The sequence below is a fragment of the Hibiscus syriacus genome, unplaced genomic scaffold (assembly GCF_006381635.1).
Source record: "Hibiscus syriacus cultivar Baekdansim isolate YM2019G1 unplaced genomic scaffold, ASM638163v2 tig00110339_pilon, whole genome shotgun sequence".
NCBI classification, from domain to species: domain Eukaryota; kingdom Viridiplantae; phylum Streptophyta; class Magnoliopsida; order Malvales; family Malvaceae; genus Hibiscus; species Hibiscus syriacus.
The window spans coordinates 402,415-423,463 of NW_024062692.1; the positions used below are offsets into that span (position 1 = coordinate 402,415).

General features: G+C 33.3%; 1 protein-coding gene across 2 annotated transcripts; it reads right to left on the reverse strand.

Moving 5' to 3' along the window:
- Positions 1-3,461: 3,461 nt before the first annotated feature.
- Positions 3,462-17,559, reverse strand: LOC120120465 (protein unc-50 homolog). Of its 2 annotated transcripts, XM_039140099.1 has the most exons (11): positions 17,546-17,559; positions 8,710-8,905; positions 7,775-7,842; positions 7,231-7,256; positions 6,557-6,647; positions 6,019-6,114; positions 4,685-4,753; positions 4,381-4,439; positions 4,167-4,289; positions 3,956-4,027; positions 3,462-3,874 (listed from the first exon to the last, which is right to left on the reverse strand). In XM_039140099.1, exons 2-11 carry the CDS (start codon positions 8,797-8,799, stop codon positions 3,810-3,812), a joined length of 759 nt encoding a protein of 252 aa, XP_038996030.1. In that variant the 5' UTR covers positions 8,800-8,905; positions 17,546-17,559; the 3' UTR covers positions 3,462-3,809. The 2 variants fall into 2 exon arrangements, with proteins under 2 accessions (XP_038996030.1, XP_038996031.1); XM_039140100.1 differs by lacking the exon at positions 6,019-6,114.
- Positions 17,560-21,049: the final 3,490 nt, after the last annotated feature.

The window sequence follows — 21,049 nt, forward strand, 5'->3', positions numbered from 1 at the left end:
TTATATTATGTGATATTGGAGTTTTAGTTTTAAAACTCTAAGAAGAGGAAATTACCTACAACAATTCATTTTCACCTGCAACTTCTAACTACTTACAACAACATCAATTAAATTAAAATTTACTAGCAACGTAAAATTCTTTTTACAACTCTATATATACTATTATTTAGAGCGTTAGTAATAGTGTATATATATATATGAAAATAGTTTATATTACATAGGCACCAAATGATGAAGTAAAAATGTGGTGAGTTTGGTGTCCCTAATATCTCCACTATAATGTTGGTAACGGATGGATGGGGTATCTTATCTCCTTGCTATCGTTGTAACTGATCTCGCTGTTTATTAGTCTTAATTTAACCGTCGCACAACAAAACATCCCATAACGGATAAGGCTATCTTATCATCTCGCTTTAGTGACAGTAAAACGTCATGTAATTGTCGGCATAAGAAAAATAAAAGAGTAAACTACATGCATAGTCACAAAACTATATGATTGTTTTATTTTGACCATCAATCTATGAATTCAATGAATTATTTTGATTGAAATCATTTTACTATTTTAATGATCTAATTCAAAAAATCTATAATTCAATGATCAAAATAGAATCATCCCTATAATTTAGTGACTATTCAAGTAGTATATCCACAGTAAAAAAATTAATTAAAAATTGTGACATAAAAACAAGACTGACTATTAAAAGTTTAACTATTTGGGTTTTGAGAGTTGCAAGGCTTTTCTTTCGTTCGTCCTGGGCGGTGGTGGTCGCCTCCACCACCGCCCTTGCTGATTCACGATTCTTCTGACTGCTTCTCTCAAGATCTCAAAAGCCCTTCACAGTGACGTTGATTCTCTTTTTGTTTTTTTGTTCTTTGTACTTGAGTTTGGTCGACCCAGCCCTGGTGTTTTTGGGGATTAGGTTTGTTTGGCTCTCGTCCCCAATTTTGCTACTCGATTGTTTGGGTGTCCTCTTCTAGCTTGGTGAGATCGTTTCTTTGTATATCAGTTGTGATTTTCCTGTTTCTATTTGATTGCTGGTTCGCGCTTGAGTTTTGGTTATTGTCTGAATTAGTTTTAGAGTTTTGAGTTTCTGCGTGAGTTTCCTGTCAGCTTATGGAATCAGATCGCGATAGTTATTTTTGCTTTTAAGCCGTTTGTGTAAATGCCATAATGAACCAGTTTTTGGCTCGTTTGATATTATTCAGTATGTGGGAGAGTGTTTCAGGTCTTTAGTCGGAATCTGGTTCATTGTTCGTGGATTTTCCTTCATTCACTCTTCATTGAGAAGGTTATGGCTGACAGTGGGTGCTTTGGTGAGGTTGTGAGTTTGTTTATGTCATAGAAGAGGAGTCAAGTAGACTCTAGGATTTGATTCGTTTTTGTCGTTGGTTATGCAAGTGTTGTTCTCTTGGATTAGCGTCTCTAGAAGTGCTTGAGTTTGTGCGTGTTTGTCCGGGGTTGTGGAGGTTTAAGGCTTTGGTCTGAAGGTTTTACAATGGTTTTTAGAGGAGCTGGAGTAGTTTCATGTATAGCATTTCAGTGTCAGCTTTTAGTAGGTTGTTTTTATTGTTAGTCTGTTCTGTTGTGGTTAAAGTTTAAGGGTGTTTAGCTGTTTTCTGGTGGTTATCTTTTTTTCTCGTTCTATTGGTGGGTGGTGTGGTTGTCTTGTGGCCTGTGCTGTGATGGATGCTGTCGGCTTGTGTTGTGGTGAGCTAATGTGTTTGATTGTGTGTTGGTGCTGCTGTTGCCTTGTGTTTGCCTTGGTTAGCTTTATGTTCTTTGGTGTTGCTCATAGTTCCTGTCCTCTGCCCGCTACTATGTGTGTGTATTGCCCGCTACTCTTTTAAGAAATGTGAAGATGGTGCCCTGAAAAGTGGGTTTCCCAAGGTGGCTGTCGGTATTTGTTTATTGGATGTACCCATAGCGTCGTTTGTGGGGTCGTCTCTTCTGTTGGTGGATGATAGCATGGGTTTAGAGTCAGCTTTTATTGGTTTGTCCCCATCATTCTCTAATAATTTTAGATTATTAGAAGTTCCAATAGTTGAAGTTTCAGCGATTCTTAGCAGACTGGTAGGAATTCGGGTGTGAAGCATACGGGTTTCTTTGTGAAAATTCATTTCATTTTAGGAGTTTTTAGCTCTGCCGTGGACTTGTTAGAGATCGGTGTTGCAGTTGGGAGTTTCTTTGCTGTATTGTTTCGTTGTTAAGCTTCACTTCACTGGTTCGCTGTATGCGTTTGGTTCTCAGTTAGGCTTTCTTCAATTTGTTCTGTATCCGGTTTCCAGTTGCTGGGGTGGCGGCTTCTCAAGCTGTTTTTGGTTCTTGTATGGGGTAGATTTTCGTTGATGTTCGGGTATTGGTTCTCCTGCATGTGACTTTGTATCTAGTAATCTATGATAGGTTACTTTGATAGATTACTGATCAATGGTTGGTTCGAAGAATGTAGTTGGGTTTGTTCTGTGCTTGGATGTGTGTTGGTCATTTTCTATATTCTAATCAGGGGGCAGTATGTAGCTAATTAATTGTAGCTACTTACGGGCTGTGTTAGTAGCGTTGTTTTCGGCTTGTGTTTTGTTTTAATAGGGTTCATGTTTGTATCTTTCTTCCATCCCTAGGTTCACTCTTTTTCTTCCACTTAGGTTTAGGAGTTTTTTTTAATGAGGTCCTAGGGTGGTGTACTTTGATTGCTAATACAAAGTACCCATTTTACAAAAAAAAAAAACTTTAAAAAATTAACAAGTTAGGATCGTTAAAATTGATATAATAACAATCTAACTTTCAACTTTTATACTTGTTTTCTTAAATGAAAAAGGGAGGCAAACTAGTAGTTGGCATTGCAAATGTTTGCCATCTTTTAGTATATACTTAATCGTGTGTTTGAATGGTAAGTTCTATGGAATAAATGCTTGGGTTCATTGCTAACATTCCTACGCTTTCCTTAACTGTAAAAAAATGTTCTGCGGGCAGTATCATCATCATAACAATTTTAAAGGATTTGCGTTCAGCACTCGTCCTAATTCCAACCATAATCAATATTTTTATCCTATGAAGAAATGAGGATTAAACATAAGGTATAGTGTGAACAGTGACTACCGTTCTGCTATGACCAGCATTTTTGTTCCTCTCACATAACGAGTAAAAGACAATTTGCTATGATGATATCAACTTGGAAATATTATCGAACATTGACGCCGACAAGAGTAAGCTTCAATAATAGGAGCTCCATAGTTTAGAGCTTTTTTTGCTAAACTAATCAAACACCATTTGCACATATCCAGGGCATCACCAGTGGTGAACTTGCCTGAATCAACACCAACAGACACATCAAACTCACATACATAAGCACGCACGCAAATAAAAAAAAACGTTTTACACAGCTCATCAATAATTGACACAATGCATCGAATGGTGAAATTATCATCTAAACACAGCCCACGAGTATTATTAAAAGAAAAGGAGAGATCTCATAAACTATGATTTCTCAGATAGAAGAACACATACATATTAATAAGAAAACAAAGGGTCAAAATCATTACATTTCAAATAGCTCCATTTGATCAATCATCTTGAACACTGAAAACTCATTTCTCTAACCTAATTCATTTGGTTTTAATTTCTGCTCCTGATGGTAAGAAAAAAACATGAAGAAAGACTAGAAAGGCTTCTTCGAGTGAAGGTTACCTTTTCTTTATCATCTCCTCTTTTAAAATTTTGCCGCATTTCTCCCTTTTACATGTATGCAAACCATCAAAAGCCACCTAACATTGATCCTGCCTCCAAACTAGTCTCCGATCTCACATTTGGCATATCATACCCTCTGGCTAAAATATATATTCATAAAATATCTCGAAGGATTGAAGCCACTTAAAATCACTGCACAATAGAAGAAGTTTGTTTACGGCTTAGCTATGATCCCATGCCAAAGCAGAACTAGATATAAAGTCGAACACTTACAGATAGGCGATAAAACGATTATGACACCAATTGGGTAGAGGAAAAAGGTTGTTCTCTCCAGAAAGGGAAGTACTGTAGTATAATAGATATGCCAGTTCCCAAAGGTAATAGTAATTAGCCACTTCTTCGGGAAGTTCCATAGCCAGAAAAGAAAAAAAGATGGGCTAGTCACCAGATGGATAAAAGATAAAGGGCATGCAGATAAGCTTACCATCATAACCTAAAAAGTTGAGGTAGTGATAGTAAGAAGCTGCCACCATGAGAAGCAGATTCGACAGGAGTTCAGGGATAAACCCGTGGGCTACCAGAAGAGGTGACAGAAAATAATGAATTACTGCCAAAACAACAACATTAGTCGCATCTAGATCCCTTTAAATTGGAAATTACAAACAAAAGTGACAAACACGCATTAATCACAAAATTACCGTAAAGCATTACAAACATTGGGAAGAAAGAATTGCAGTGCACATCAAATGCATACAGCCTTCAAACAAAGGAAAGCTACAGTCAGCACCACACAATTATTTTAGATACTAATATTCACAAGCTACTCTGCAGAAAGCAGAAAGCAGAAAGCAGAAAGCAGAAAGCAGAAAGCAGAAAGCAGAAAGCAGAAAGCAGAAAGCATTGATGATCCGGATCTATCAATTAACAACCAAACCAGTATAAACAGCTCACACAAAAAGAGATTAAATTTCTGCAAAAATAGGAAGAAGTCTTCAGACTTGCCATTCAACCCGTTGTTCCACAACATGACTATTTGGAGCCTCTTCCCGAAGGTAAGCATTTGTCAAGAACCTGCATGTAGTAAGAAAATAAAATTCACCACCGAACAAGTGCCCCTGTGCCAGCCATGCTAGCATGAAATTAATAATACATATAACTTCAGCTTTTATCTCATTCAATTTTTTATCTGTAACAGAAGCTTAAAGCCTTCAGCTATGTTTGCATTGTTACATTTGTGGCAGAAGCTTGCAGCATCTCATATACATGCTCACACTTGTGTTGGAGTTATTAATACTTTTTTTTTTCTCATTGGAACAAGCATAAGCAACGTGTATAAAACATAAAGGCTTATATAGCCTCCATATAAAGTTAAATCAATGTAGATTTTGGCTAACAATTCCTTGGGATATCCCAAGCAGTCAGAGTAACTCTTAAGTAAAATGTAATGACAAGTTTGATCTCCCTCCTTTGATAAGACTAATGTAAGACAACAAACCGCTACAGCCTATTCCACAACTATAACTACATTCCTATTATAAAAGCAGTGAAACATTTCTGGCATTAGGCTGCAGCCTCAGACCTAATTAAAAGAAGCAACAATCATAGCACAGAACAGATATATGCCAATATCCAAAAGCAACTGAGCCTTCAGAAAGAATGACAGGCACTAACATAGTAATGCATATAACTATAGCTTTTATCTCATTCAATTTTTTATTGGTGACAGAAGCTTAAAACCTTCAGCTATTTTTGCATTGTTACATTTGTGGCAGAAGCTTGCAGCATCTCACATATATTCTTACTGTTTTGTTGGAGTTAGTAATAAGTTTTTTTCTCATTGGAACAAGCATAAGCAACAAACGTAAAACATAAAGACTTATATAGCCTCCATATAAAGTTGAAACAAAGTAGATTTTGGCAAACAATTCCTTGGGATATATCAAGCAGTCAGAGTAATTCTAAGTACAATGTAATGACAAGCTTCATCTCCCTCCTTTGGCAAGACTAATGTAAGACAACAAACCGCTACAACCTATTTCACAAACATAACTACATTCTTATTATAAAAAAGTGAAACAGTTATAGCATTAGCTGCTTCCTCAGACCTAATTAAAAGAAGCAACAATTATAGCATAGAACAGATATATGCCTTATTTCCTAAAGCAGCTGAGCCTTCAGAAAGAATGACAGGCACTAACTTAATTTATGCAGCTTTCCAATATAACAAATAGGTATTATCAGTATGTCTGCTACACGCCAATTTGGAGCTAACAGTTAAGATATTACTTTAAGAGATACTAACTCCCGTTTGAAAACAAATAGACACTGCCCCTTACCAACAACATGTAGCCAGAGTTACTCCAGTTAGTAAAAAATGGAAAAGCAATACTGAAATAACTACAAAAACAGCATGTGCAGCACTGTGATCATACCTGCATTAGAGAGAAGACAGAAAAACATTACAATGGCTAGGTCAACAATATATCCAGCAGTTCAGTGGAAAAGGAAGAGGTAAAAGAAAATAATTCCATTAGCATTCTTATAGAATCCAAATATGTTGGTACATTATTGCGGCCATGATATTACTCTACTTGGCAGAACTTAGCACCCACATGATGCAGCCCCAATCATATTGCTTAAGACTACAAAAGATCCAAGGCTTTCTATAAATTCCACACAAGAAATCTTACAACAAAGACACCATACAAATATAAATACAATAAGCATGCCAATGTGAGATCGATAAAATTGAATCTAAGATGAATAATTCCTAATCAAGCATATAAATCTAAAGCAAGGACCATTTTTAAAGTTCCAATGCCTAATCATTTTCTTTATATGCAGTCATGTTTGGAAATGAAAAAAGAAACTTACGCAGCACAATAAGCTACTGTTGCAACTGCCAAAAGAAGGCTACAGATTACAACAAAAGCAGGGTCGTCGCGTGCCCACTGGTTCTTGGTTTCTGAACGAAAAAGACAAATAAAAAAATATCTAGTTCATTAGATGATGGAAAGAATCTAATAACATCACACCTTTAACATGTTAGTGGAACACAAAACTTAAAACCCCAAAAGGAAAATAAGAAAAACTATTTTGACACATTAATTTTAAAGCTAAACCCAGTTTGCAACTCTTAGCAACTTATGGGTGCTTTGTGTTTCTAATTTCTTTCATATGGTGGGGAGACAAAAAGGCACAGAAAAGTCACCTAATAGATGAAAGCACATCCCAACTGCATTGACACTCAGTTAACCACTTGATAGGGTGAAAGCCAGTTGAATGTATAGAACACAATTTATTGTAGGCATAGACCAAAGGATGATGACACTTATAAAAAAATAGCACATGCAATGCAGAAAAATGATTCAGTAGTATATGCATTACCACTTGATAGCGTACAAGTCATTTGAAAGACAACTATATTTGCAGTCAGTATATCTATAGGAACAAAAGTAGCATGCCGTGATTGAAAACATTGCTGCTATTAGTTAAGTACTGAAAATGGGCATAAATGAAAAAAGTCAATTAAAGAGAAATGAACTTACGTTTGTGATATTTAGTGTGCTGATAGCTGCATCCACCATAGAAAATCGTATGCACAAGAACAAAAATAATTAGAAAAGAACATTTCAACACTCAAAAAGCTTCTTTGTGCATATAATCCCTTTACTCCAAAAAAGAACAAATAAATAAGCATGCACAGAACCAAGCAATTGCAAGTTTCCGGTACCAGATACAAAATACAGCAATCTGTCACAATATTATGATCTCTACCAAACAGACAACATACATGAAAAGAAATAATACCATTTTCTGGATCAAAAATGAATAAATAGCAAATGCTCAGAATTCTTTTGTGATAAAGAGGATTACAAGCTCAAATTTCATCTCAAGACTCTCTCAAAATGCATCTAGTGGAAACAATGAGGACTAAACTATCAGTCAGCAGAAAATGAGCGTCAATATAGGTATTTTTCTTCAATTCCTGGCATCATATGAATTTAGCAACTAGTAACCGAACGATGATTATAATATGGGACGACAGGAAAAACAAGTTGAATTATGATAAGGGGTCAGTAGTATACTTACACGACCTTTGGTGCAGTACACAGATGAAGCATTTGCCAGAATGTATATTCAATATCCATTTGTTGCCACTACACAAACCAACAAAGCTTCACAATCAGATGAAGCAAGCCATATACTTCAAAGATGATGCTGTAGAAATGTGGTGATAATACCATAATACATTCTAAACCAAGTTGATCAAATATTTTGTTTAGCTGGAATTCAAGTTTAGCATAATATTTCGAATATAAATACATGAAACTTTTCAAATTATGTCATTGAAGCAATGGAAATTTAACAGCTTAGCTTACACAGAGCTATATCTGAAAAGGTAGGAATTTAAATTATACAAAAAATCAGTTAGGAGATTAAACTACTCAAAACTTAACAAACAATACCGTGAGTGCTTAAATTTAACTTGACAAAGACATACATCAAAGTCAAATTGTTCATTTTATTAGAAAATTACCACTTAATTAGTAGGAATTGAATTTGAAATGGTCCAGGCTATTACACAGGAATCACTAAATGGATCCAAAGTCTTATTACACACAAACCAGTTAATTCTCTTCTCATTATTTCACCGGCATTGAAATTATAATTTAATTCTAGATTTAACATTAATAAATGTATAACATTGCTGTTTAAATTCCAAATAAGCATTGGAATTAAGAACAAGAGCAAATCTCCGAATTCACGGATTTAACATTATTTCTCCCTGATTTCAAATATTAGCAGCCACTAAATTTTAAAATTAGAATAAAATAATAAATAAATAAACATTGGAAGGTAAATCTGTGAATTCCATTCAATCAAGAACAAGAGCTAAGATATAACATCAACTGGCAGAAAAGTGGATAAAGGAAGCAATTTTTCCTAATTGCATCAAGATTCGAACATTTGGAATGGAAATTAGATGAAAAAGAAGATCAGATCCAGAGATAGAGAGATAGAACCTTGACAATTCGACGGAGGTACTGAGGGAACATGGAGTCCGGTCGAGATGTGGAGGGCGACGAATGCGTTTTGCTCACCGTTGGTAACATATTCCCTTTTTGTTCTTCCTTCTTGTTCTTGCTTGTTCAATTTGCTTCTTAAAGATCTGTGGGATCCCTTCCTTGTTTTCCCTTTTACAGATCTGCGTCTCTCGATCTCACATGAGATGAGAATACGAAAGCGTAAAAACGACGACGACTGTATTTCTCTCGGTCCCAGGCTCTGACTAGGCACCTGCCTCTATTCCATATCATTTAACATGGAATCTTTTACAGAGATCTTTCAACTTGGGCTAACACAACCAACCCAATTTTCCTTTCCTAACGGGTTTGACTCCAAATGCCCAATTAAATTAATCACACCACTCAATTATTTAAATAATTTAATCAAACCGTCTGCCATTAATATTTAACAAAATAGATGATGTGACAATTATAATTATATAATTAATCTCTATTACTTATATATTTTTTAATTTTAATTACAGTAAATTAAAATAAATTTAATTATCAAATATTCTTTTAATTTTAATTATAGTAAATTAAAATAAATTTGAGATGCCAAATCAACACAATAAGAGAAAGCCAGAAGAATTGAACCCGGGACTTCTAGGTAAAATTGAATGAGCCAAACCATTGAGTAAAGCTAACCATTTGATATGTGTTTGACAACAAATTTAAAGAATATAAAATAATAAGATATTTTACCGTTAAAATATAAGAATAAAATAATAGTAAATATATTTTAACTTATTAAATAATAAGAATAAAATAAGATACAAATATATCTTAACTTAAAAGTTAAGAAAATAATAAGATACAATAAAATAAGAATAAAATATATTTTAATATATATTATATCGTAATTTAAAATAAGAATAAAATATATCTTAACTTCAAATTATATTTTAATATATTTTTAAAAGTTAAGATAATAATAAAATATATTTTTAATTTTAAATAAGAATAAAATATATTTTTAAGTAAATATAATAGTAATATATATTTATAATAAATTAATAATAAAATATTTAAATATATTTTAAGTTAAGATATTTTAAAAATATATTTTTTAAGTGATGATAAAGATAAAATATATAATTTTACATTAAAATAAAAATAAAAAAAATTAGATTTAATAAGTTTAAAAAATAAAGATAATTTTAAAATTTAAGATATATAAAATATTATTAATTTTGAGTAAAACATTTGCATACTAAGGTACAATATATATATATATATCATTTGTTGTAAAAACATTCCAAATGATTGCTTTGGCTTAATGGTTTGGCTTCTCTTATTCCGGCTAATGATCTCAAGTTCAATTCCCCCTTATCCTTTTATTCTATGGATTTGTTTTCTTTTAAATAGAGGGTGACACATGTCATGATAGATGTCACCAGTGATACATGACACCTCTTGATTTGATGATTAAATTTATTTTAATTTGTTATAATTATGACCAAATTAAAAGAATATATACATAATAAGGACTAATTGTGTAATTATACCAAAATATTTTAACTACCACGTCACCTACTTTGTTAAATGTTAATGGATGGTGGCTTGATTGAATCATTTAAATAGTTGGATGGTCTGATTGATTCAATTGAAACATCGACGGTCAAAATGATTTTTTTACCATATTTGAGTGGTTACTCGTATAGTTTACCCTTAAATTTATAAACACGTTTTTATAAACCAATTACCTAATTTTTTAATAAATATGTTTAACTTTATCAAGCATAAATATTAGAGTTAATTGCATTATACATCAATCAAACTATGATCCTCTTTCTAAATTAGTTTCTAAACTTTTAAATGTTTCAATTTCATCCCTAAACTATGATTATTATTCTAAATTTGTCCTCAAACTTTTAAACATTTTATTTTCATCCCAAACTATATCCTTCATTATAAATTAGTCCTAAAACTTTTTCAACATTTCAATTTCATCCCAAATTATATGTATATACTAATCGTATTCCATTTTAATAAAATAGTTTAGCCAAGCTATATTATTATATGTTTTTAAAAAAATAACGTTTAGGTTAAACTTTGGTTAAAACTAATTACATATTTGGATAATTTGGGGGAAATTGAAAGCTTTAAAAGTTTTGGGGCCAATTTAGAATGAGGTTTATAGTTTAAGGATGAAATTGAAATGTTCAAAAGTTTAAGGACTAATTTAGAATGAGTATCATAGTTTGAGGATGAAATTATAATATTCAAAAGTTTGGGAACCAATTTAGAATGTGAATCATAGTTTGAGGATATATGATGCAATTAACTCTAAATATTATATTCAAATGTTATAATAATTAGATTACATTATCGGACTAATCTCCACACCATGAAATAAAGAGTAGATTAATGTCTTTTTTTTCACTACTCTTCAATCCCCCAGACGCAACCGTCGATTTTTACTTTCTGCAGTAGCAGAAGTAGTTTGTGTTTGGAAAGTGATGAGGGTCAACGTTTTGAATGATGCACTCTCATGATCAGGCATTTCTCAAAAGTGATCATCAAGTTCTGTTTGGTCATGCAGAAGTATGGTTACATTAGAGAGTTTGAGTATGTTGATGACCACAAAGATGGTAAAATCGTGGTTGAATTGAACGAAAGGCTTAATAAATGTTCAATCCTCGTTTTGATATAGGAGTGAAGAAGATTGAGGGTTGGACTACTAGGTTACTTCTTTCTAGACAATTTGGGTATATTGTGTTGACTAAATCTGCTGGAATAATGGACCATGAGGAAACCAGAAGAAAGAATGTTGGTGAAAGGTGTTTGGCTTCTTCTATTGAGGGATTTCATCATGCTTAGAACTTTAAGAATGATGCGTTTTAAGGTTATTTGGGAATGGATAGTTAGTCGGTCATCTAGCTTATGATGGAGATTTTCAATCAGTAATTGTTACTTCCTTTTACATTAAACAGTTTGAATTATTTTTTATTTCAAAGTTAAGTAATTCTCTTGAAATTTTGTTCTAAAAAGAGTAGATTAATCTTATTGTACCTCTGCACGATCTTTTTCGGAAGTCATATCTCTATGATTGTTCCTCTGTCAATTGAATGTTGAGACTTTGAATTTTTTTTAAATCTTTGGAGTTTCATATCATGCATTCTTTCATCCATCGAGCATTGAGACCTTTAGAATTTCTTGAAGCCTTCGAAACTTTATACCCTTCGAACAGTTATCACTGTTAGGCTCATGTGTCTACAATATATTGTCTTACAGCCAGACCTATTTAACATGTCGACCCACTAAACGCCATAATCATCCTGGATCTGACACCAATATTAGAGAATAATATATGTCATTGAAGAATATTGAAAAGAAGGGGTATCTCTCAGGCTTAATCTCTCAATATCTGATACGCTCTTGAATGATGAGTTGTTAAGATTGTTTGAAGTGTCTCGATCGTAATCAAAAAAGCAATCTCTTAAGATAATGATGTATGATAAAAGGATATAGTGTTATAATATTGAAACGGTAATTATCGGCAAACAAATAAACACGATCGAAAAAGAAAAACAAAGAACACCAAGATTTACTTTGAAAACCCAAAAGGCAAAAACCACGGGCATAAGAGAAGAATTTCACTAATATGAAATGATTGCTTGTGAATGTATATGCTAAGGCAAGCAAATCTATGCAAGTGTACATAATCAATGCAAGTAATATAATAGTAGGTTGAGTTATCATCTCCTCAGGGATTGGTGGGAATTTTTTATGTTTTGCTACAGCTAGAACTAGATGTCACGAGCTAGTCCTGAAATTCTTGTTGAAAGAGAAAACAATTAGTATTAGAGGATATAAACATATGGAAAAGTATTGTCAAGGCAAGAAATATTGTGAAGTATGGTGTGCAGAAAAGTTTGGTCGAGGCAAGGAAAATTTGCAAGAGTAAACAAATAAAAATTGTCAAGGCAAATAGAAACGTCGAGTTTAATATATTTAGGAAAAATCTCACACAATCAAACTTCTTACGGAGCACTTAGGTTGGTTTTGCTATGGCGAGAAGTTATTCTATGTCTAGAATGACTTAGTGTGCTATGCTTAGGTTGCCCAATAGGATTATTGGAGTATTCAAGGATGGTTGCTACGACAATGCTACTCGGCGTGAACTACAACCCTTGGTTTGTCAAACTGTTGATGTGGTAATACCCCTCAGTGTAAACTACAGTCTTTGCCTATTATACTCAAGTAGTTACCTCTTTTAGTCGAATGAAACCATCTCCTTATTTATAAGGCGGATTAGAACCTTACCATCCCAGATTAGTTTTCGTTGTTCACGTAGATATACCCTAACTCTCTCGATATTAGGCATCTATTCCTAGAAAAATGGCAATCTCTCGAAAGCTCTTACATAGTCTAGGAATATTTTGCCGAGGCACCAGACAATTTCTCAAAAGCTCTTATAGTGTCAAGGCAAAATATTAAAATAATGAACAAAACAACATTAAGCATAAGTAAAATTCATCATTCATTAACATTTAAATAATGTTTCATCAAAACAATAACCAACACCAACTAAAATAGTTCATGGTGTGGAAAATGTCATCCAAAGTTAAACATTCAGTACAAGCCCTTTAAGCGAAATAGAAAGTAAGAACAAAGGAAGAAACACTCCCAAAAAGAGCTCTATCGTGACATTCTGATCACCACCATGCCTGCTCCAGCGACTGACCTCTCTTGAGGGCCTGGCCGTTGCTCCGATGAAGCTTGGCTATGGAGGGCACCAAGGACGGTCAAGTGGGGGAACAATGGAAAATAAATTATTGAAGCCTCTTACTCCAAGCCTAGGGTAGATCCTCTCCTTGATTGTCTTTCTTTTTGGAGAGCTATAATTAGGTATTTATAGTGGGAATTTCTAGGGTTTTATGTCCTTGGAAATTCCCTAAATGCCCTCGTTGACTTACCCACTTTATGAATGATATAGTAGCTAGAAGAGGTTAATTTCCTTGATGAAGACATGATTGCACGTGAGGATGAAGCTGGGCAAATGACGTCAGTAGTTGTTGAGACACGTCGAATTTGCAAGATTAATCTTGCCTCGGTAAGAAAAATATGTTCGTCATTGTCGTCTTCTTATGTTCCTCTAGCCCTGGGAAATTATTTTGTCTTGGCAAATAAATTCTTCCTTAGTTATTTCCTGCATCAATACAACCAACAAAGAACATTCCTCCTCAACAGCATCAGTTAAGCAAATTGAATAATGTAATATAAAGAAATTGGCTACAAGGAAAAGAGATGGTAAGTAAAAGTAACGAAATTGAATAATGGAATATAAAGATGAAGTAAATATTATTTTTCTTTAAAGATGAAAAAATTACTCTCTTGTCTCTTTAAACTTTTTCTTTCTTTTTTTCGAATTTCTTTTATTTTTTTGATATTTTACCTTATTGAATCTGCTCGCTCTAATACCAAATGATATGATCTCGATTATGAGTTCAGATTTATATATGAGTGTGCCCGATCATGATTCTAGTAAGAACTTCACAGTGCTTTGATTGAAGACTGAAAATGCATAAATAACATTACAAGAAGGGAAATATGTATATATAAATATGCATATGAAAGTAATGGAAATGATAGAATAAAGTTGAAGTGGATTGTAAATGAAAGAAGTGTGGTGGTGATAATGGTTGAATGGATGTAATGAAATGGTGAAGGATGTTTATGGTTGGCATGGAGAATATAGTAATTCAAAGGATGGATTGTGACCCTCTAACTATATATGAGTTAGGAACCAACAATATAATAAAGTGGAAAGGTAGACGTGGTAGGATATGGAACGTGACCCACTAGCTATAGATGGGAACCAACACTATAACAAAAGGGAATGGATGAAGACTACAAGACTATCTTGAAGATAATAAAGTTCTACAAGATAATAAAATGAAAGAAACTTCTCAAATATGTTTTATATATTCAAACGTGTGTCTAAAATGATCCCAAATATGCCTATTTATAGTATTTATAAGCAGCATATGAAAAGACTCAAAAGATGAAAGCATTATCATCAATTTAACAATAAAATGCACTTGAATGTTTTGTCTTCTTATCTTCAAGGTTGGTTGAATATTCTAGATCATTTTGGGGATAAATCTAGACAATTTAAAACTGAATTTGGCCTTAATTTCGTCCAAGGGGTGGAAGACTCTTGCTATTCCATGATGGAAATTATCTTAATAAGTGAATTAAATCAGCCTTGATTGCTTGCTCCCTTGAAGAATATGAACATCCCTTGAATTTAGATCATAACAATCAGCTTTGAATGCCTTGAATGTGTGAATTAAGAGTCCTTCAATGGCTTGTCACTTGGCTGAAGTTGAAAAGACTCTCCCTTGGCTCAAACTCATCCAAATCATTCATGTATAAAATTCCCGTAACAAAATTCCAACCTACATTGTCTTCAATAAATCGATCATATCTCATGCTCCTGATATCAGATTGAGGTAATTCAAATGGTGTTAGAAAGCTAAGAGATAGAGGAATGACGCACATTTGATTTCTGGAACCAAACACGTCTGTATCATATCCAGAATTGGAAGACATTCTGACTGACATTCTTGTATCTGATGAAACCGTTCAACTTCTCTCGTGCACCTAGACACAAAGGTAAACTTTATTCAATCTTTAATTGAAAACATGCATGAAACAAATTAAGAGTTAGTTTAATAAATGAACTAGTTTGATGAATGAACTAGTTTAATTAATGAACTAACTTTATTAAATAAACTAGATGCATGAATGAAGTAGCTTACTAAATGATCTAAAGGCATAAATGAACTACTTCCCTAAATGAACTAGATGATTTAAATGCAATGCATGCTTAAATGAACAACACACTTATTAAATACAATGAATGTTATGCAAACTTCAAATTCTCATGCAAATTCATGCATAAGCAACGTAAAGTGTTCCTCCATTATTATTAATCATTTCTCACGTCCCAAGCTTGATGTAAACATCTCTCCATGGCTGCTTAAAACTCCTTAGCCCTTGATCGTGTGATGGGGCCACTTGGGTACTTCTCCAGGTCTTTACTATTGGCGATCATATCACTATAAGAAGAACGCTCGCCTTTTATTCTACAGTCTGAGCTAGTCGATTCATGCACCACGAGACATTCTGCTTAAGGCTCGAAACCAGATACAAGATGCTTTATCTTATCAAACGAGTGTAAACCATTGTACACTTCTTCAAGAGTGAGTGTTTCGCGATTGTAAAATAGTGTATCTCTGAAAGATAAGTATGAAGAAGACAACTAACATAAGAGGATCAATCATAAATCTTCTTGGCTATACTTCACTTCTAAAGTCTCAAGACCAAAGATAGTTTCCTTCGAATGCGGTCAGGTGCTCTTCAAGAGATGAATCTTCCACCAACTTGAGTGAATAAATATACTGCTTTAAGTGCAACTTGTTGGTCAACGATTTATGCATGCAAAGTTGCTCCAATTTCGCATACAAAGAAGCATCTATTTTTTTATTTCAACACATCCTGCAAGATTTGATTTGATAAGTGTAAACGAACCTTACGTTTTTCCTCATTTTTCCATTATATTACTGACTTCTCATCAAATATTTTATTGCATTGTCAAGATTAATTGTGCAAGAACATTCCAAATCTTCACTTTCCATAACAAGAACCTGATATTTCGATTCAATAACAGAAGGTCATACTTCATTGTTGTCATAATATTAAACTCGAAGCTCTGATACCAAATAAATACAATCGAAAAATAAAAACAAAGAACATCAAGATTTACGTGAAACCCAAAAGGGAAAAACCACGGGCAGAGGAGAAAAATTTCATTCATATGAAGGAAGAAAATATAATATAATTTTAGTGAAAGAAAAACTTAATATTTAAGCCTTACCTTTAGTATCTATTTATAGGGATATATACTTGATTACAAAAGAAAATTAAATAAAGTAGAAATCTACTTTAATAAAATTATCTACTTTTAATCAAACTTGGTTTCCCACTTTTCTAAATTTATATATTAATTTGTACCACTTTAAATTCGACTCAAACTCTAACATAAATAAATTAATGTTAAGAAAGAAGAAATGAGATGTTGGCATGTAGGATAAGCATAAGTTTTAGAATGATGAATTTAGAGGATATAGTATATGATATGATGTGACAAGAGATATAAACGTGTAGATTATGATAATAGGGTGATATCATAATGGTTTAGGAATGACGAAAGACAAATAATTAAGGATAAAGAAAGAACAAATAGATAGCAGGGAATTAAATATGAATAAGGAATGATGGTAGTATACTATCCTTATGTGTAGAATCTAATTAATCTGATCTTCATATATTTCGTGTTATATACGGTATTCAGGATGAGATTTTGTAATGTTACCATGAGCAAACCTAGTCCAGAAGTCCATTTACTCATTCGAAAAACCTATTCAATGAATAAAGGTTTAATAAAAAAGATACGAGTTGTTAATGTTAAAATGTAAACCATATGCCTCTAGCAAGATCTATTTGATGGCCAGCTGAGTTGAGATTACAAAATTAATACCACTAATAACATTTAACCTAGAGTTAGTTTGTGTTCATAACTCATGAATGATAAATTCTGAATGTCTTTTCGATCCAATTATGTGTAGCGTATATTACTTCTCTAATCTAGTTACCAAGTGAGAATCTTGTACATTTGTTGTCTCAAAATTGAGTTATCAGCAACAGGTCATATAATGAGTATAATATTAAAATAATTAATATTAGACAATTTTCTAGTTTGAGCTCACTTGCCGGGCTCTACTTGTCTCTCTCTTTGTTCATTATCATTATTTCCCCCACTCACTTATTGTAGGCAGGGTAGTGGTGGATCTACATGGGATATAGGATGGATACATGTTCATCCTAAAATTCAAATTTCTTTATTTTAATTGCTCATTTAGTGATAGTATCCACATTAAAATTTATTTGTATACCTCTCATACAAAAACATTTTGTTATTAATATATATGTAATTACTTATTTCTAGACTCGCCACTAAATAGGTGTATTCAGGTGGTTAAGTGTGACAAAAGGAATAGGATTGGGTTTGTAGATGTTCATTTTGTCTGGGGTTTCATTTGAGTTTTGCTTGTGTTTATGTTACATTATTATTAATATATGGGTGTGTATAAAATTATGTAGGGATTACTTATCAATAATTATTTATGGGTGTGGCTATATATATTATTATGGGGATATTTGAACATTATTATGAGTGTGATTGGGCATGTGATTTAATGACCTAATAATTATTTATGCGTGTAGAGAGCACACTCGTCACTCCATTGCCATCCAAGCTTATACTCACATACCAACGTCTCAACCTCCTTGGATTGTACCAGTAAGAAAAAAATAACAACTCTAGTACAAAGGGGAGCATATTCCTTTTGCCACGCAGAGCCGCTAGCAGTGCATGCAAAAACAAAAAGAAAAAACAAAAAATATGAAAAGGGGAATGCATTCATCAACAAAAAAGGACCAGAGGAGCAATAAAAAAACAGAGCAAAAATATCACCTGGACCTTTTTTTCTTCTAAAAAACAAATAACCTAAAAGAAACACAACCAAGTAAAAAAGGGTTATCGTACCACAACAAGGGAACTAAAAAAAGCTTCTATTTTTATGATTGAAGAGCAATCGAGTACCCAGAAAACACTAAAGAGAACTCCGAAAAGGAAGAAAACACTTACCTTTTATGTGTGAAAGGGGTCGTCGCTGCCGTCTGGAGTCAAAATCTCCCTAAATCGAAGGTAATATATTCTCGGTGTCCTATGTAGGAGGTGGGGTTAGAGAGTTTTTTAGGGATCTTTGATTGGGGTTTATTTTAGGGAGAGTTTAGGGCTCCTTGGTTTATCGTAGGAGTCCTGGGGGGCGAGTGGAAGAAATGAAAAGAAATAGAGGGAAAGAGTAGAGAAAAACGGCGGAGTGAAATCCTTAGAACCCGTTTGGATTAAGGATTTGATGATTCCCGACAAACATATTTTTTTCTTGATTAAGGATACCCATGTTTGGTTGGGTAAGATTCCCAAGTGAGGGTAATATTTCAATACCAACAGTATATGTTGGTGTGTTTATTCCTAGGAATGTTATTCCCACATGTGCGTTAGGTATTCTTTTATTCCAGTGCTAAGGGCCAAAATACCCTTCTTTTCCCCGTTTGTCTTTGCAATATCTTATTCTCCCCTGTGAGTTTGCCTCTACGAAAAATTCATCGTTTTCCCAGTGAGATTCTCTTGGTAAGATTTCTTCTCCTCTCCCTTTCTTTTATTTTCCCAGCAATGAGAGAAACTTTACCTTGCCTCTGCGATATATTCTTCTCCCCGCCAGCTTTTGTCTTGTGAAACCACCATTAGTCCTTCTATCAAACTCAACTCTAAGCCCGTGAGTTATTGTTATCATTTTGTTATCTTTACAATTTTTTACTTGTTTAATTTTTCCAGAAAAATGGTTTCGGGTAAGGGTTTATCTTAATCTAGTACTGTTTGGTCGAAATCATTTTTCCAGAAATCTGGGTTTCATTTTATATGAAATATGGGTTTGTTATGTTTTTTATTTTCGTTCGTGTTATATGATTCTATGGCTCCGTTTCTAAAAGTTTCTACGTTTTTCTTTTTAGAAGTTGCGTTTGATTGGAAAATCGTTCAACACATTCTTCTTCTTCAATTGAGGTACAATTCAGCAACTGACGACTGGAACGACGTCACAACTAAGCTTTCCAATCTCCCCTTTTGCCCACTATTTTAGAGGCTTCTTAAATACCAGGTTTGAAGTATCAGTTGAAAGATTCCTCAAAGTTTTGGGATTAGTAACAGTGCCTCTGAATATAAATTGATTCTTGTTAGTCCATATACACCAGAGAGTGATGATGCCAATTTTTTTACTACATGGAGTTTTATAACCCGGTCTTTTTTCTGTTGCTATACTGTCCCAGTATAAATTATTATACTTTCATTAACTGTGTGTTACCAATTTGATTTTTGAAAGCCTTTACTTGTAGAGTTATGTTTGGTTGTGTTTATAGTTAAATGAGAGTCTCTCTGGCTCTGTTTTTAAAAAGTTGTATTCTTTTTTCGGTTGTGTTTGGTAGAGAAATAGGTAGATGGGAAAGAAAAAACATGGTGATGATGCTTCAATACCGATCGAAATTGATTCTTCGGATCCTGTTATTCCATTCTTTACTTCTTCTATTCTCCCCCACCCCCTTTATTTCCTTTGTTTCTGTTGTTCATTGATTTATCAATCAGAGACCTGTTTGGTTGGTTTTTATTATTATTTGATTTTTGTTTTGAAAATATTGAAAACAAATGATGTGTGCGATTATAAAGCTATATTTGGAAGAATTATGCACCAAATATTTAACTTTTCAATGAAAATATCAACTGTAATTTTCTATTAAGATTAATTATATTGTAATTCTGTATCTCCCTTTCTTTTCTTTTATTTTTTTTTTCAGAGCCCCCACCATGCATTTGTTGCAATTCTTCAAAAAAAAATTAAAATGAATGGCAATAAATGAGAATGAAGTAATTTGATTGCTCTTCTGCTTTACTTATATAGAAGTATTGTAGAATTTTAAATTACACCTTGCCAGCATTTCACTGTTACTTATTATCATTATTATTATGAACTGAAAATCAGAGCTGATCGATAAATAGAATTTTGATCCTAATCATTATGTCGTGGCAGCGTATAATGGGTATCTAATTTTGAAACACCGTTCATGTTGGATTCATGTTGTAGGGTTTGAGGGGAACTGGAAAGAAGATAAGTAAACAGGATTCTCAAAAATTACGGGGCTTTAAATTAACTGCTCCATGTTTTTTTAGATAGTATTCCATGTCGTGCCATATCAAATAGACGAGCTAAGAGCAGGAATTCGATATCTAAACTAAAAAACAAGCTAGACTTTGGATCATTTGAGTGTTACTTAGGGTAAGCTATATGGTATTGTAACAAGTGTTCTTTTCTCTCTCCCTCTATTTTCATTTTGGAAGTTTTCTGAATGCTTTTTAAAATTTTCAGGACTATATGGAGCCGCTTCCCTGAGGATAAGCGGGCTTTGTTTATGTACTTAGATTGTCAATGGTTTGCATGGTATAGGAAAGCGTCTTATTGAGAAAAGGTTCTATCTTGGATTAAGAAGAAGCAGATATTTTCGAAGAAATATGTTCTTGTTCCTATAGTTTGCTGGTTAGTATTCTCTATATCATGGTTTTAAATCCCTTGTTCGATTGTCAGTAAATGTGACTTCATCATTTGAAACTGTA